Source organism: Lolium perenne, chromosome 1 (genome assembly GCF_019359855.2).
Source record: "Lolium perenne isolate Kyuss_39 chromosome 1, Kyuss_2.0, whole genome shotgun sequence".
NCBI classification, from domain to species: Eukaryota; Viridiplantae; Streptophyta; class Magnoliopsida; order Poales; family Poaceae; genus Lolium; species Lolium perenne.
In genome coordinates, this window is record NC_067244.2 from 33,368,399 (window position 1) to 33,384,015 (window position 15,617).

Below are 15,617 nucleotides of genomic sequence, written 5' to 3' on the forward strand. Positions count from 1 at the left end.
ATATTTTTCTTCTTTTATTAAAATGGTTAGTATTTCCTAAAATAGGGAATGTTCACCACCATTAAGTTCTTACCAAAAGAGACAATGTAACGCAGGCCCAAAATAAAGCTGGTCTTAGTCGCACCCACCCAAGGAAAATAAAGCGCGCGGAGATGAAAAATATTATATGTCGTACGCGGGCTTTCAATTTTTTCCAGATCGAACCTTTTTAACTCCTGGCCGCCCGCCCCATATTGACCTATCTCTTCGTAGTGCAGCCCCGTGGAACTTTTCTTCCTCGTCCTCAACAGCCGTGGCCTAGATCTTTGGAGACTGCATGCCGGAGGCGTTTGTATAGGCGAGGAAGGTGGCAGCGGTCTTGAGGCGGTGCCCCGGGTGTAGACTGGCGGCTTTCATCGAGGCCAAAAATTCATGGGGCTCCAGATCTCCACCAGATCTATCGGCAATGGAAGACGGTCAGTTCGATTTGTTTTTGAATTGTGCCTTCTCATCGATCTGTTGTTGCGTGTAGATCCGCAATATTTTAATCTGTTTCATCACGAGATCCAAACTCCGATTTCCTCTTTCCTTGGTCTTGTGCCAGGGGTACTGGGGTTCCAGTCTTGGGAGCAACATCACGAGATCGTCAGAATATGGGTCGCGGGTAGTTATTTTTAGTGCCACCAATGCAGGGACGGACCAGAGGCGTTCATTTATCTTGCTGCTTTGTCATCTCTTTTGCCTGCCAGGACATGGAAAGAAATATAGCCCGCTAGCTCTTGGATCTACCATCGGTTCAATTTCAAATCTTCTATTCTGACATGTGCTTTTGAATTCGCTTGTTATCTTGGAATAGTATACCACGTATTTGCTATCTCTGATGTCCTTTATTTTGCTGAATTTCCTGGTTATGTTTGGAATGCGTACAATTGTTAATACTGAAACAGCGTTTGCATCTCAATCTGTACACTGTAAATTATACGTAACTGATAGGTATTACCATGGGAATAGTGGACAGACTAGGTTATGGTTCTGAGTATATTCTAAAAAAACATATTTACTCTTACTTCGTGAAGCTCTGTTCTTATCAATTTTTTAACGTCACTACATATATAGATGACTTCCTCTAGTTCTAGACCTTCAGGTAACATGCATAATTATTATATCATAATTCACAAGGCTCTAGTGTTGTAATCTTCTGGTAGTGTGCCATGTTTATTAGGAGGAGTATCAATTAATTCTTTTGTTACTGTATATATTTCCTAGCTATGTAGGACAATCAGTTGCTACTTCAACTGAGGTAAGATATTCTGTGTCACCTACACATGCTACGATTATCTGGTTGATTTCTATCTGCATGCTAATTATTTTCAGTATTTACCTAATGACTATAAATGACTCTTAAACAGATCAATTTTCATATGCCTTGGCTTTCGGTGTCACTGGACTCTTGTATACTCAATGTGTGCAGACAACTGGATGATGATGTTGTTGAAGTGTGTGGAGATTGGAAGATGAGCATTTGCTGGTAGAACAATGTCATGTATTTTAGTTGTGTAGTCCCTAGCTTTCATGTACAATCTGAAATAATGTATATATACGTGCTTGTTCACTTTTTTAGATTCCTTTTTTTTAGTATAATGGCTATAGAAAAGATAACTTTTTTTTGTCCTCCTAAGGCTGCGTCTTGTATTTCGACATATGGAGAACCCATTAATATATGGGTTGTCTTGTATATTTGTAATAAATATATTAATATATTTAATTTGTGGATGTGATGGGCTTCAATTTCACTCATATCTCGTATTTTAGCGGCAAAATGCATCAAGAAAAAACAATTAATTAACTGAGCATGTGCAATGATTTTATTAATAAATTTCCATTTCATAAATTGGGCACCTAATTGTGTATTTAATAACTCTAATAATACATTATAATGTGTTACTAGGGTAGTTGACAACTATAAATAATAATGTTACAATATTTACATATTATGTTACTAGTTTGACGAAGAAGGTGTTCCTAATTATGTTACTATGAGTGTAAAAATATGTTCCAACAATATTCTACGCCTACCTAAGGATGTTACTGTTGGTGTTACTATAGTTGCAAAAATGTGTTACCAATGTCTCTGGTAACACATAATATGCATGTTACTACTATATAGATTGTAACACTGTTTTTAACATATGGTAACAGTTATTACGTGTGACTAGGTACACCACTTAGTAACACGGCCTAATGGAACACATTCCATAATATGTTACTAACTGGCCTAGTAACACTATTTTGGACCTTTAGTAACACAAGACTGTGTTACCAAAGCTCTGTCATGTTGTAGTGACTCAAGATGATCTATTATCAACACAAACCTTACTTAACATTATCTTAGGGTTTTCTTTATTTCATGTTGGAAACACACTTTAATTCTACTATTTGATGATTACACGATTTAATGCTACTTAGGGTTTCTGTTTATTTTTCTTGAGAAATAATTTCCTCTCATTGAAGGTTGCTAAGATTTAATTTCCTCATATGATAATATATGAACTCATGTTGACCAAGGTCAACAATTCATGCTCATCATTTTGGGACAATGATTTAAATGAGGTGATGCACCTCATGCAATTTAACACCAACATAGTAATGGTTTAATATCGTCAAATAATTCCATATGAGAGTTAATAGACCATGGTCTCTACCTCATGTAGAATTACTTGAGACAAAGATTTAAATGAGAGGGATACTTCTCATATGATTGAATAATTAGTTGGAACAATTTAAATGCTACTATGGCAATCATTTAATATTCTTAAGTGAGCAAATATAAGACCAAGCAACAAGGGTCATCACATTACTTCATACAACTTGAGAAGATGATTTAAATGAGGTTCTACACCTCATAGATTTAAAATCTTAAATTTTGGAAGTAATTTAAATGGGCTAGTATTGACTACATAGCCAATTTTTGATTCTAGCCCATGATCATATGAAGCAACCATATCATATTTTTACATAAACAATTAGAGTATTCGAAATGTGATTTATTAGAATTTGAATCACCTCATAATAGTTTATGGTTGATTTTAAATAATTATTTGAAGTTTGAAAAGGCCCTGCCTTGTTATTTTTACTATTTGAATTCTACAACAGATCTTGGTTTGAATCCGGTTGGGTGAGATAGATAATTTCATGATCTTTCCAAATATATAAAGTTTGTCAAATTTGGTTTGGTAGATTTGGAGTTATTCAATTTTTAGCAACACACCAGTATTGAATTCACACTGAAATGATTTATTCGCATTTGAATTGACGGGCTTAGGCGGGAAATGCTAATGGGCCGCAGAGGGATTAAACGGGCCAGCCCAGTGGGCGGCCACGCTGGACGAGAGGGGACTGGCGGCGGGGTCCACTGTCAGCCGGTAGTTTCCCAGCCCGAATCGGTACGCAAGGAGGGCCGTCGGATCAAAAGGCGATCGCACGGCGGAGGGTCGTCCTCATCCTCGACATGGCTCGCCGGAGATCTAACCCTACCGGCGGCCAGACTAGGGGGTCGGAGAGCTACCTGGAGGCGGGCGAGCGTCGGCGAGGCGGGAGTTCGACGTTGGAGATGACGGCGAGTAGATTGGTGGTCGTGGGAGCTCCGGGGGTGCTCGGAATCGTCGGCTTCGTCGAGCTGCTGAGGCGGCGGGCTCCGGCCAAATTCCGGCGAACTGGTGGCTAATTGAGGAGAGGAAGAGGTATTGGCGAGCTAGAAGAAGGTGGGGAGGCAACTGGTGTGAAGGATTGGTCCCGGGGCAGCCTGCTTTTATAGTGGCGAGTGGTGGCCGAGGGGTGCGGTGAGGTCATCGCCGTCGATGCGTCTACAGGGAAAGAGGGGCGTGGGCGAGGGTGATGTAGGGTTGGTGACGTCGAGGCGGACACGACGGGCGTCCGGGCGTTGAAAATGGAGCACAGGAGCGTCGTCGTCACCATCGTGTACCCGAGCACGGCGGCGGACAGTCGTCGTTCGTGACGACGGCTACAGGGCGAGCGCGCCCAAGCGGTGTTGTCCGTGAGGTAGCTGACATCGAGGTGAGGGTGTAGGAGAGAGGAGAGGGCTGGGGGTGGTCAGGGTCGACGGGAACGGAGGGCGTCCTGGCGCGTCCTGTGGCTGGGTCGTGCACACTCTGGCACGATCTGGCCATGGTGACCACGTCGCGTTCTGTGTGATGCCGTGCGTCTGCGGCCGGGGCTCGCGCCCGGCGAGTACGGAGTGAGGCAAGCTTCCAGGACATGGTTAGAGAGAGAGGGGAAGAGAGGGGGCAGGTGTGACAAGGTGGTGACCATGGTGATTGGCATGGTGCTGTCCTTGAGGTTTTTGTGCATTACTCTTGGTTTCAGTGGCATGGCCAGGTCAAGTGGGGTGAGTCCAGGCTATTTGACAAGGTTAGCAAGATTGGATAGGCCTAGGGCTTGTAAAAATAATTTTTGCCAAAGTTGTATGTGACACATGCAAGTACTTGGCATAGTTGATGTGTGATGATCATGGCCAATCTATGTGAGGTCATGGTGGGGGTTTAGAGGTACCAAGGGCACTATAGAGAGGTACAAGTGAGGGAGAGAGGGGAAGTACAAAGTTGGTGGGGTGATTGTACCCTAATTTTTACTCTATGTAACAAAAAGATCACATGCAATGGTCTCTCTTGGATTTGATTTTTGGCCAAATTTCTGCATGGGAGTGGTCTACATAATGTTTGGTACTCATTGGTGGTCTTGGTTTGAATTTTGGACAAGATTTGTGAAGATTCGAAAATTGGAGGGAATCTAGATTTGGTTTCAATGTTGCCACTTGGCTTGACTATTGTGAGCAATGGTCAACTCTCTGGTCAAAGTGGTCAACATCAAAAGTGTTCATCTTGATGAGGTCTTGGATGAGGTGCAAAGAGTTGGCAGGGTTTGGTTTGAAAATTTCTTAATAGAAGGGCTCAAAGTGGGTATCTGGTTATAAATGGCACATGTGACCATATTGCATGTAACTTAGGATTTGAATTGTATTTTCATTTGATTTGAGTTTCTTTGATTCCAAAAGTGTTAATAAGTGTTTATTAACCATTTACAACCAATGGTGCAAGCCAAAAGGGTCTGGGTTAAAGATTTGCAAAATTGGCCATAGCCACATATGTGATGAAGTGCATTTTTTTCTTAGTTTCTTATTTTATTTTTCTTTGCTTCACTTAGGCATGGTTTACGGTTTATTTAGTATTAGATTAGGTCTAGAGATGGTTTCACACCATTTGGGCAAAGTAGGAGTGCATAGGACAAGATTTGATAAAATGGCTAAGTGCCACATATGCATCAATGCATATGTTGCATTTGATTTTTACTTTGACTTGGCTTGACCCAATTGGGGTTGTTGAGTGTTGAAATGGTATATAGGAGTGATCCAACCATGCATCACAAGTCCTAGGGTCAAGGTCCTCAATTTCATAAATTTGCTACTTTACTCTCATATGCCTCTATGGCATTTTTAGTTTCTTTTTATTTTCTTTGGTTTCAACTTGGAAATGGTTTGAGAAGTACTAGACAAGGTTTATAAAGGTTTTCCAAACCTCTAAACAAAGTAGAAAGGTCTAGGGTAAAGATTTGTAAAAATAGCCATAGGCACATATACCTTTTTCTTATTTAATTTCCTTTTATTCTATTTTAACTAGGGTGATGAAAAGAGGGGTGAGGTTTAGGTTTTAAGATTATTCAAAGTACTATAACAAGCAATCATGGCAATAGCACAAGGATTAAGCAAGATTACTATGGATCAAACTTAATTGAATAAAAGTTTTTGTTGGTTCCAAAATTTGGAACTAGGGAAGTTCATTTGTTTTATTTTGAAATTTTTGGGATGTTACACCGCCGCCGCCAATCCCATCTCAGGGGATTCAGGAGATTGCCTCCGGCACCCTGCCGGAGAGGGGAATCATCTCCCGGAGGACTCTTCACCGCTATGGTCGCCTCCGGAGTGATGTGTGAGTAGTTCACCCCTGGACTATGGGTCCATAGCAGTAGCTAGATGGTTGTCTTCTCCTCATTGTGCTATCATTGTTAGATCTTGTGAGCTGCCTAACATGATCAAGATCATCTATTTGTAATGCTACATGGTGCGTTTGTTGGGATCCGATGAATATGGAATGCTATGTTATGTTGATTATCAATCTATCATCTATGTGTTGTTTATGATCTTGCATGCTCTCCGTTATTAGTAGAGGCTCTGGCCAAGTCGTTACTTGTAACTCCAAGAGGGAGTATTTATGCTCGATAGTGGGTTCATGCCTCCATTAAATCTGGGACAGTGACATAAAGTTCTAAGGTTGTGGATGTGTTGTTGCCACTAGGGATAAAACATCAATGCTATGTCTAAGGATATTTGTGTTGATTACATTACACACTATACTTAATGCAATTATCTGTTGTTTGCAACTTAATACTGGAAGGGGTGCGGATGCTAACCCGAAGGTGGACTTTTTAGGCATAGATGCATGCTGGATAGCGGTCTATGTACTTTGTCGTAATGCCCAATTAAATTTCACACTACTCATCATAATATGTATGTGCATTGTCATGCCATCTTTATTTGTCAATTGCCCAACTGTAATTTGTTCACCCAACATGCTATTTATCTTATTGGAGAGACACCACTAGTGAACTGTGGACCCCGGTCCATTCTTTTACATCGAATACAATCTACTGCAATACTTGTGCTTACTGTTCTTTGCAAACATCATCATCCACACTATACATCTAATCCTTTGTTACAGCAAGCCGGTGAGATTGACAACCTCACTGTCACGTTGGGGCAAACTATCTTGATTGTGTTGTGGAGGTTCCACGTTGGCGCCGGAATCCCTGATGTTGCGCCGCACTACACTCCGCCACCATCAACCTTCAACGTGCTTCTTAACTCCTACTGGTTCGATAACCTTGGTTTCTTACTGAGGGAAAACTCGCTGCTGTACGCATCACACCTTTCTCTTGGGATTCCCAACGGACGAGTGCTTTACCGTCACAAGCAATTTCTCATGTACTTGACCTTGTGACCAATCACTAGTGGTGTGATTGCTGGTGTACACTGCTGCACCTAATTATGGCTCTTCTCTAGAAAAAAAACTAGGACTATATTGGCCTTAATTAATTCTGATTTCGCATGTGTGTGGCACATGTTTTTAAATCATCAAGTTCATTATCCTTAATGACTTATTTTCCTATGATATTGACAAGGATAGATAAGAGAGATGCGAGAGGCGCACAATACTCATGTCACACACTTTTAAGTTTGAGCTCTCCAAATTAAGTAATTTGTAGGTTTCTAGGTTAATAGCGTTAACGTAAACTTCAACCTTGCATCCTTTGGTAATTAAATTACATTCCATGAACGGTCATATAAGATATTTATATGACCTTAGAGAATACATGCTCGCATTTAGCTCCTCGTGGGTCTGACGCTCAATACTAATCGAATTATGCTACAGATACTCCCTTCACTTGGGGATTATCGAACACTTTTCTGGCACCGTCGCCGGGGAGTGTCGAGCTAAGAGCATCTCTAACAGAGCCCGTAAAAGGCCCAAAACCGGAAAATAACCGCCGTTTTACGGGTTCGGGGCGAAAAACGGCGCCGATCAGTGACCGAAAACGGCCCAAAACCGAAAATATTTTTTCGGGCTACGTTCAGTTCGCTCCGTCGGCCTGTATTTGTAGGGGCCGACGGAGCGAACCGAACGCAGCCCGAACACAATCCCTAATTTGCGCGCGAGGGAACCTTCAGCTCATCCCAACCGCCGCCGCCCCAGCCGATCTGTGCGCCCTCGCGTCCTCCGCCGCCGCCAACCTCCGATTTGTCCCCGATGAGTCTCGAATCGACCCCGCCGGCCGCCGTTGCTACCGCGCCGGCCGCCGTTGCTACCCCGCCGGCCTCCGTTGCTACCCCGCCGCCGCCGGCACCGTCTCCCGAGATCGCCGCCTCTTCCGCCGCTCCACCAACAATCCCGGCCACCGCTCCGACCCCTGTGACCCCCGCGGTCTCGTCGACGACTGCGGCGAAGAGGCGGCGCGCGGGAACGCATCTGGTCCCGCAAGCCGGTGCAGGGCGGTCCCCGGTGGTGGGTCGGCGGTGAAGCCGAAGGCCGTCCGTGCGAGACCGAAGAGTTCGGGTCCGAAAAGGACCAAAGTGAAGGCGGCGACTGGCCGTGGCCCCGCGCCTCCCTGCCCATCTCCGCCTACGCCGCCGCCGCCTCCGGAAGCCACCGCCGCAGCCCATCCCGTGCTCGACGATGGCGCAGCAAGGTACACATGAAATTTCCTCCCTTTTTTCCATTGCAAACCCGTACTCAGGCCTCGTGAAATTAGGAACGATTCCACCTACATGGAGATGTTGGGGGAGGTGAACATTAACCCACTACCGCCATTCGGCAACGAGAACTACTGCGCGGAAGAAGGGGAAGAAGGGGAAGAAGGGGACGAGGGGGACGAGGAAGAGGACGACGGTGTGGTGGAGGTCACGGCCGATGGAAGTCGGAAGAAGAGGCGGCCAACAACTACACGGAGATTGAAGACGCCACCTTGTGCCGGGATTGGGCCTCCGTGGGGATGGATGCTGTCTCCGGCACGGATCAAACAGGCAAGCGCTACTGGCAGCGCATCGAGGACAAGTTCCACAAACTCATGCCGCGCGTTCGCCATCCTGTCGATCGCACCTACCGATCCCTCCAAGGTCGTTGGGACGCGATCAAACCGGCGTGTAGCCGGTGGGCAGAAGCTATGGACCAAGTGGTGTCCAATCCTCCTAGCGGCGCAACTGTCGACGAATATGTGAGTGCATACTTCATAAAGTTAATTCAAGTTTTAGCGTTGCCGAGATATAGACGATTTGTTGGTTCCTATTGCATATGTAGGATCGCATTGCCGATGCTAGGTACAGAGACATGGCCGACAGCAAGGGCAAGAGCTTCACCATGCGTCATTGTTTTGATGTGCTCCAACACCTTCCCAAGTGGAAGTTGAGGGATGAAGAGGTCGCTCCGAAGAAGGCTGCGATGGTTGCGCTCGACGACACCGAGGACGAAAAGGATGGCAGGAACGCCGACAAGCCGGAGGGGAACAAGAAAGCGAAGGAAAGGATGAGGCTCGAGGGGGAGACTGCATTGTTGAGGGACAAGTTTGATCAAATGATGAAGTCGAAGGAGGCGATAGCGACCAAGACTTTGGAGACCAGGCGTGTCATCATCGAGACGAAGAAGGAGGTGAGCCTTGCAAAGCTTGAAGCCAGCCGAGAGGAAGCAAATGCCACAGCCAAGTTGGAGGAGATGAGGATCGATGTGAAGAAGGCCAAAGCAACGAAGCTACTATTGGCCGAAGAGAGGGAAATCTTGATGATGAACACGAAGGAAATGAATGAGGTTCAGCTGGAGTGGTGGAAGGAGGCCTCGGCGGAGATCACGGCGAGGCGAAGAGCAGCTCGTCAACAGGCAACTGCTGCTGCAGATGTGCCTCCAGGAGGTGGTGCCGATGTGACTCTAGGAGCTGCCGATGGTGCTGATGGCGGTACTACCTATGTTTGATGCCGGCGGTTAGATCTGATGGTGAACTATGAACTGTGTTATTTGATTCCGTCATTTGATGTATGCACTATGAACTATGCATGATTTCTATGCATGATTTGTTTGTGTTTTAAACGTTCAGCTTTGATCGATCATATGCAAATCTATTTCATAAACCTTGGTTTTACGGGTTCGGAAGCCCCAGGCGCTGTTTTTCGGTTTTCGTTACGGGCTCTGTTCTGCGCCTGCCATTTTTCGGCCCGTAAACACGAGTTCGGTGCACCGAACTCGTGTTTTTCGGTTCCACTTTTTACGGGCTCTGTTAGAGATGCTCTAAGTTTCTACTCTTTTTTGCATTTTTGGTTGATTTTGTTTTCATATTATATTAATTTGTAGGATATAAATCAAAAACTAAAAAATCTACTAAGATAATCAAATCAACGAGTCCTTGTTGATGCATATGAAACTTTGCAATATTTATGTGGGTACCAATGCTTTGAGTGTAAGGGGAATTATTTTGAGAGTGGCAAGGAAGTACATGTGAAGGAGGACAATGAAAGAATAGTGGTGGAAGAATGGAGTAGCTACCCATCTTCTATTCCTCACAATAAATGAACATAAGCAACATAGAGTACTGTTTTCCAACAAATAAATTAGGAAGTTGAATAAAAATAAAATTGGGAAAAATAAATGAACATAAGCAACATAGAAGTTGGGGTGGAACATGTGTTTTTTTCTGCCAATGGAACCTATTCCAGTTTCCCGCCATAAACTTCATCTGCCCAAGGGCAAAGCATACCCTTTCCCGCGGTGTGGCCCTCCACGTGGCCGTTTCCTCACCATAACTCACGCCCCTTCGTGGTCACTCTCCGAGAACCCAGTCCATACACCACAGACCCCAAATACCAAACCGCCTTGCACGCTAACCACCCTCCAGCCTTCCTACACCGAGCGCACCCAAAACAGGCCACACACGCAAGTTGGAGATCAACCCGCTCTCCCTCTCCCCGTCCCCGTCCCGCCGTCTTCCACCGCGCGATGGCGCCGGCGCCGACCACCGCGACCGTAAGCCCGGCGCCGGTCCACCCGAACCGCGTGCGGGTGCTCCTCCCGGGCCAGGGCCCGCCCGCTGCCGGCCCGGTGGTGTACTGGATGCTGCGGGACCAGCGCCTCGCCGACAACTGGGCCCTCCTCCACGCGGCGACCCTCGCCGCCGCGTCCGCCGCGCCGCTCGCCGTCGCCTTCCCGCTCTTCCCCAAGCCCTTCCTCCTCTCCGCGCGCCGCCGCCAGCTCGGCTTCCTCCTCCGCGGCCTCCGCCGCCTCGCCGCCCACGCCGCCGACCGCCGCCTCCCCTTCTTCTTCCTCACCGGTACGCGCTTCTTTCTTGTTTCTTCCTCCGGCACCGCGTTTGTTTTTCCTCACCGGAAACCGATTCGAAATGTGCTGTAACTGCATATTACGTGTCGCTGTCAGGTGGGCCCGCGGAGATACCGGCGCTGGTGCGGCGGCTCGGGGCGTCCGCGCTCGTCGCCGACTTCTCGCCGCTTCGGCCGGTTCGCCAGGCGCTGGATGCGGTGGTCAACGACCTGCGCCACGATGGTCTCACCGTTTACCAGGTAACTTCAGTACAGCAATGCACACCGCAATCACAGGAAACTTTTCACGGGAATTCGACCCGAGGGCTTTGTGGCATTGGCACGCAGGTGGACGCGCACAACGTCGTGCCAGTATGGGCGGCGTCCCCGAAGCTGGAGTACTCGGCCAGGACATTCAGAGGCAAGATGAACAAGGTGTTGGACGAGTACCTGGTGGAGTTCCCAGAATTGCCAGAGGTGGTGCCATGGGACAGGGAGCAGCCAGAGGAAATTGATTGGGACGTGCTCATCGACACAGTTTGCAGGTCGTGAGAGTTTTTGCGGTTTTTTTTACTTAATATGTGATGTGCAGTGAGAATTTGTTACAACTAGTGAATGATTCCCTGCTGCTGCTGCTGCTGCTGCTGCTGCAGGGAGGCAGAGGACGTGCCGGAGATTGACTGGTGTGAGCCGGGTGAGGCTGCCGCAATGGAGGCACTTCTGGGTAGCCAGGATGGGTTCCTAGTGAAGAGGATCAAGAGCTATGATACGGACCGCAATTATCCCACAAAGCCAAAGGCATTGTCCGGCCTTTCGCCATACCTGCATTTTGGGCAAATTTCAGCACATCGATGTGCTTTGGAGGCAAAGAAGCGCCGCCATCTTAGTCCCAAGGTGCCATTGATTACTTTGCCATTTGAGATCTTATGCAAAAAAATACATATTATTAGATGGCAGAATGTATTTCTTACTTTTAGATACCGAACTGCAAATCTAAATGTCAGTGCTTAAGTTAGTTCTTGTGTTATCTAAAAGTGATATGTCAATTGTTTGGAAACAGTCAGTTGATGCTTTCTTGGAGGAGCTCATAATAAGGAGGGAGCTAGCTGACAACTTCTGCTATTACCAGCCTCACTATGATACGCTAGCTGGTGCTTGGGACTGGGCTAGGAAGACACTGCAGGATCATGCTTATGACAAAAGAGAGCATATTTACACGTGAGATACTTTATATTCGAATTTGCACCTTATATGTATATTTATCTGCTTGCCCGTAACAGTCTCATTCTGTTGGTATTTGCTAAAGAAATTACTCTTGCTTGCAGGAGGGAGCAGCTTGAGAGTGCAAAAACAGCTGATCATGTATGTCTTAAAAAAGCACACTGTACTCTGCTGCAGATATTAACATCGTTCATACCTCACCTCCTAATCGAATTACATATTTTTCTTATTGGAATCTACATCAGCTCTGGAATGCATCACAGTTGGAGATGGTCCACCATGGAAAGATGCACGGATTCATGCGGTATAATCAATTATGCCGAGTTGCCTGCTTTAGATATCATAGTGTTTACAAATTCATTGGATCTTCCATCATTTTGATTTCATTTGGGATGTTCTGAATTGCCTGAATTTATTATTGTTGTTGCTAAAAGGACAGATAACTGATTAATGCCCTATAATCCTTTACCCCATATAGTTCTTGCAAAATAGACCAAATAGCTAGCAAATCTGTATGATAGGACCATCAGTTCGTCTACTTCCAACACGCAGACATATTCTTGAATTAGCCAACCATTTTCTATGCTCATATTCTTAATATTCAGGTCATAACTATATTTTGTAACTGGGTATTAATGAAAAATGTAACATTTTGAATTGTGTTACGTTGCTTGCATATATGTTCCCGTTTCACTTTAGAGCCACATGATTTTTTCCAAATCCTTACTTACTTTTGCAGTTATGTTCTTTGTAAAGTATATTTCTCTGCCCTGATACGGCAATTTTCTGCAGAATGTATTGGGCCAAAAAAATTCTAGAATGGACCAGTGGACCTGAAGAAGCACTTTCCATAGCAATATATTTGAATGACAAGGTAATTTTGTGTTGTTTGACAACACTTCAGAGTTGTATTAGTTTGCATTTTTCTTGCGTTATACTATTGGTGCTGTTAAATAACTTGAATTCATCAAACACATGAAACAAAGGCTTATCCTCACCACAGCTTATGGCGGCCCTACCTGGGTAGCTAGCTTAATTATGCACAAGCCTAAGCTGTTGCAAATCTACCAAAGTTTAGTGTTAAGATCCTAGAGTACAGATCTCATGAAAATACCTTCTAACCATTTGTTGCAAGAGCCTATATTTGATTAAAAAATTAGTAATATTTATGAGATAACAGAAGTTATGTTGATATGGCGGTGTAACTGGTGAAGTTGATGCTGCCTGATATTGCACGATGGCAATTACCACCATGCACAGTGGATAGATCAAGTGCCTGGACAGGAATCAGAAGATGCAAACTCCGGCTAAACAACAAGCAAAACCCAGCAGCCACGGGTAACACCTTGACAATCCAGCCCCTAAACACAAACCAATTCAATTCTCAACTAGTGCACACGCAACATTCGTCCACCTTCAATCATGGCGATTTTCTGGTTTTCTATTCTCTGGAACTAATCTTGGGCTGTCAGGAAAAAGAAACTACCAACAGGTACACGTGTGCGTAGTCCACGTGATTCCTTTGCAAAAACTCTTGAGTACTTCCTATTTAATTTATATTGGACACCAGCAGGATACTAACCCATGTGGATACAAATACAATTAGACTTAGTACTGTAGTACACTATTAATGGAGCAAACAGAGCAACTTCCAGCTTAAAATCTCCACGCATGCTTATCTGTTCAGCTCGGAAATTTAATGTACTAGTTGCTGTCGGATACCTGATTCAAACTGTGATCAAGTAAAGGTGGGTTTTACCTTCTCTTTTCGCACAATCTGAAAATTATTTGCGCCAGTCAACGTCTTAGAAATAATACTTGTGTTGCACACCAAATCTCCTTCCATTTTTGGTCTAAACTGAGAAACAGCAGGTATGGAATATATAGATGCCTGGCAAGTACCACATTATTAGACACAATTTGGACATCTATTTGCCAGTTGCGACTAAAAGAAAAATCATTCGACGATTTTATAATTGGGTGGTTGGAACCAGTAGGAACTAATGAGAATAAACACCATTTACAAAGAAGGTTCACTCCACGATGTTCATGGTTGTAGTTTTATTTTATCCTCCCCGGCATAATCAACATAAATACTCGTAAATCATAAATATGTGCAGGACAAAATAAGTATTCGGTGGTGTTGACGAGCTAAATGCCATCAAAACAGAATATACATAGTACAATTCGAAGCTGAACAAATTCGTGCAAGGAATCTTCTGAAAATAGCACACACCATTTCAAAGCATATGCCTTTTGGATAACATGGTGGCTCAAGCCTGAGAACATAGTTGGTGATCTAGTGCACCGCCTACTGTTTCATTGTTTAAGAATATAATCAAGAGTAACTTTTGCTCGGTTGGTTCTTGTATGAGAAGTTGGATAAGGTGTCTACTGCAATTGAGGTAAAAGATCCTATGGGCATAGCTCAAGGCTATTTAAATTTCCATACCCACCATTTTATCTTTGTTAGTTCATATTGTAGCTGTTCACTTTCAAGTACTTCAGTTGATTGATCAGTTTATAGAAAGAACAAAATCTTTGTGTATCATTGCATTGACATAAAATATGATTTACAAGCCTAGGACTTAACAAACGAGCACAACCACGGAGTACACCAACAAACAACTGCTGCACGGTCTTTACAACAGACAGCCACCAAACCAGCACGGCTGCAATCTGTTGCAGTATGTTTTCAAACTAAATCTTTTTTTTTGAACGGTAAACTAAATCTGTTGAGTCAATCTGTTGCAGTATCACATAGATGGCAGGGACCCCAGTGGCTACGTTGGTTGTATGTGGTCTATATGTGGCCTCCATGATCAGGTTTGTGTGATCCCCTTATTTTAGTCGAAACCCTTATGAATGCTCTTCAGAAGCACAGTTTATTAATCACAATCTGGAGGTCTGAGTAGTTTTACCACCACACTATTTCCTCAGGGTTGGAAGGAGCGGCCGATATTTGGAAAGATACGTTACATGAATTACGCTGGCTGCAAGAGAAAATTCGACGTTGATGCTTACATTTCTTATGTCAAAAGATTGGTTACTCAATCTAAGAAAAGGAAGCTGGATGAATCTCTGAATTCAGTAGTCAAGTATGCAAAGTCTTAGAAGGACTAGTCCAGCTACTAACAGTAGTTTAGTATATATTTCAAACCTAGAGTATACAGGTTGTTCTGGGCATTTTCTTATATTAAATAATTGCGTTAGCTAGAAAAGTATACAGGTTTTAAGGTTCAGACCATTTTACAGCCATTGACATTCTTGTGATATCTATTGGTAAAATTGGCATTTGTTAAGACTGGCTGAATTCAGTTGAAGTGAACACACTGATTTGACTGGCGTACATGAATCTAACACTGGCAATCTGGTATATTACCAAATGAGCAAACGAGTTTCACCTTTAGCTGTTGGCAATTTTAAGTTGCTGAAACCACATTGATGTCGTTCATGTTAACTGTGAGGTTGCTGAAAGATGTGCTCTGGTCAG

At 44.5% G+C, this 15,617-nt stretch overlaps 1 protein-coding gene and 1 long non-coding RNA gene across 2 annotated transcripts; both read left to right on the top strand.

Moving 5' to 3' along the window:
* The first annotated feature begins 262 nt into the window (after nucleotides 1–262).
* LOC127333591 (uncharacterized) lies at nucleotides 263–1,752 on the top strand. Its single transcript, XR_007871409.2, has 2 exons — nucleotides 263–455; nucleotides 584–1,752. It is a non-coding gene; the product is annotated as an uncharacterized lncRNA (long non-coding RNA).
* An 8,689-nt stretch (nucleotides 1,753–10,441) lies between these two features.
* LOC127345925 (deoxyribodipyrimidine photo-lyase) lies at nucleotides 10,442–15,563 on the top strand. The gene is made up of 10 exons (XM_051372464.2): nucleotides 10,442–10,917; nucleotides 11,022–11,164; nucleotides 11,252–11,448; nucleotides 11,557–11,797; nucleotides 11,964–12,121; nucleotides 12,229–12,265; nucleotides 12,370–12,428; nucleotides 12,917–12,998; nucleotides 14,879–14,950; nucleotides 15,065–15,563. The coding sequence occupies exons 1-10, from the start codon at nucleotides 10,587–10,589 to the stop codon at nucleotides 15,236–15,238; spliced, it is 1,494 nt and encodes a 497-aa protein (XP_051228424.1). The 5' UTR covers nucleotides 10,442–10,586; the 3' UTR covers nucleotides 15,239–15,563.
* The last annotated feature ends 54 nt before the right edge of the window (nucleotides 15,564–15,617 follow it).

Excerpts from the sequence above, each read along its gene's own strand:
- LOC127345925 (XM_051372464.2), top strand. The coding sequence starts at position 10,587 with ATGGCGCCGGCGCCGACCACCGCGACCGTAAGCCCGGCGCCGGTCCAC. Across the intron at positions 10,918-11,021 it reads CCCCTTCTTCTTCCTCACCG|GTGGGCCCGCGGAGATACCG; the intron begins GTACGCGCTTCT and ends TGTCGCTGTCAG. Across the intron at positions 14,951-15,064 it reads TATGTGGCCTCCATGATCAG|GGTTGGAAGGAGCGGCCGAT; the intron begins GTTTGTGTGATC and ends CTATTTCCTCAG.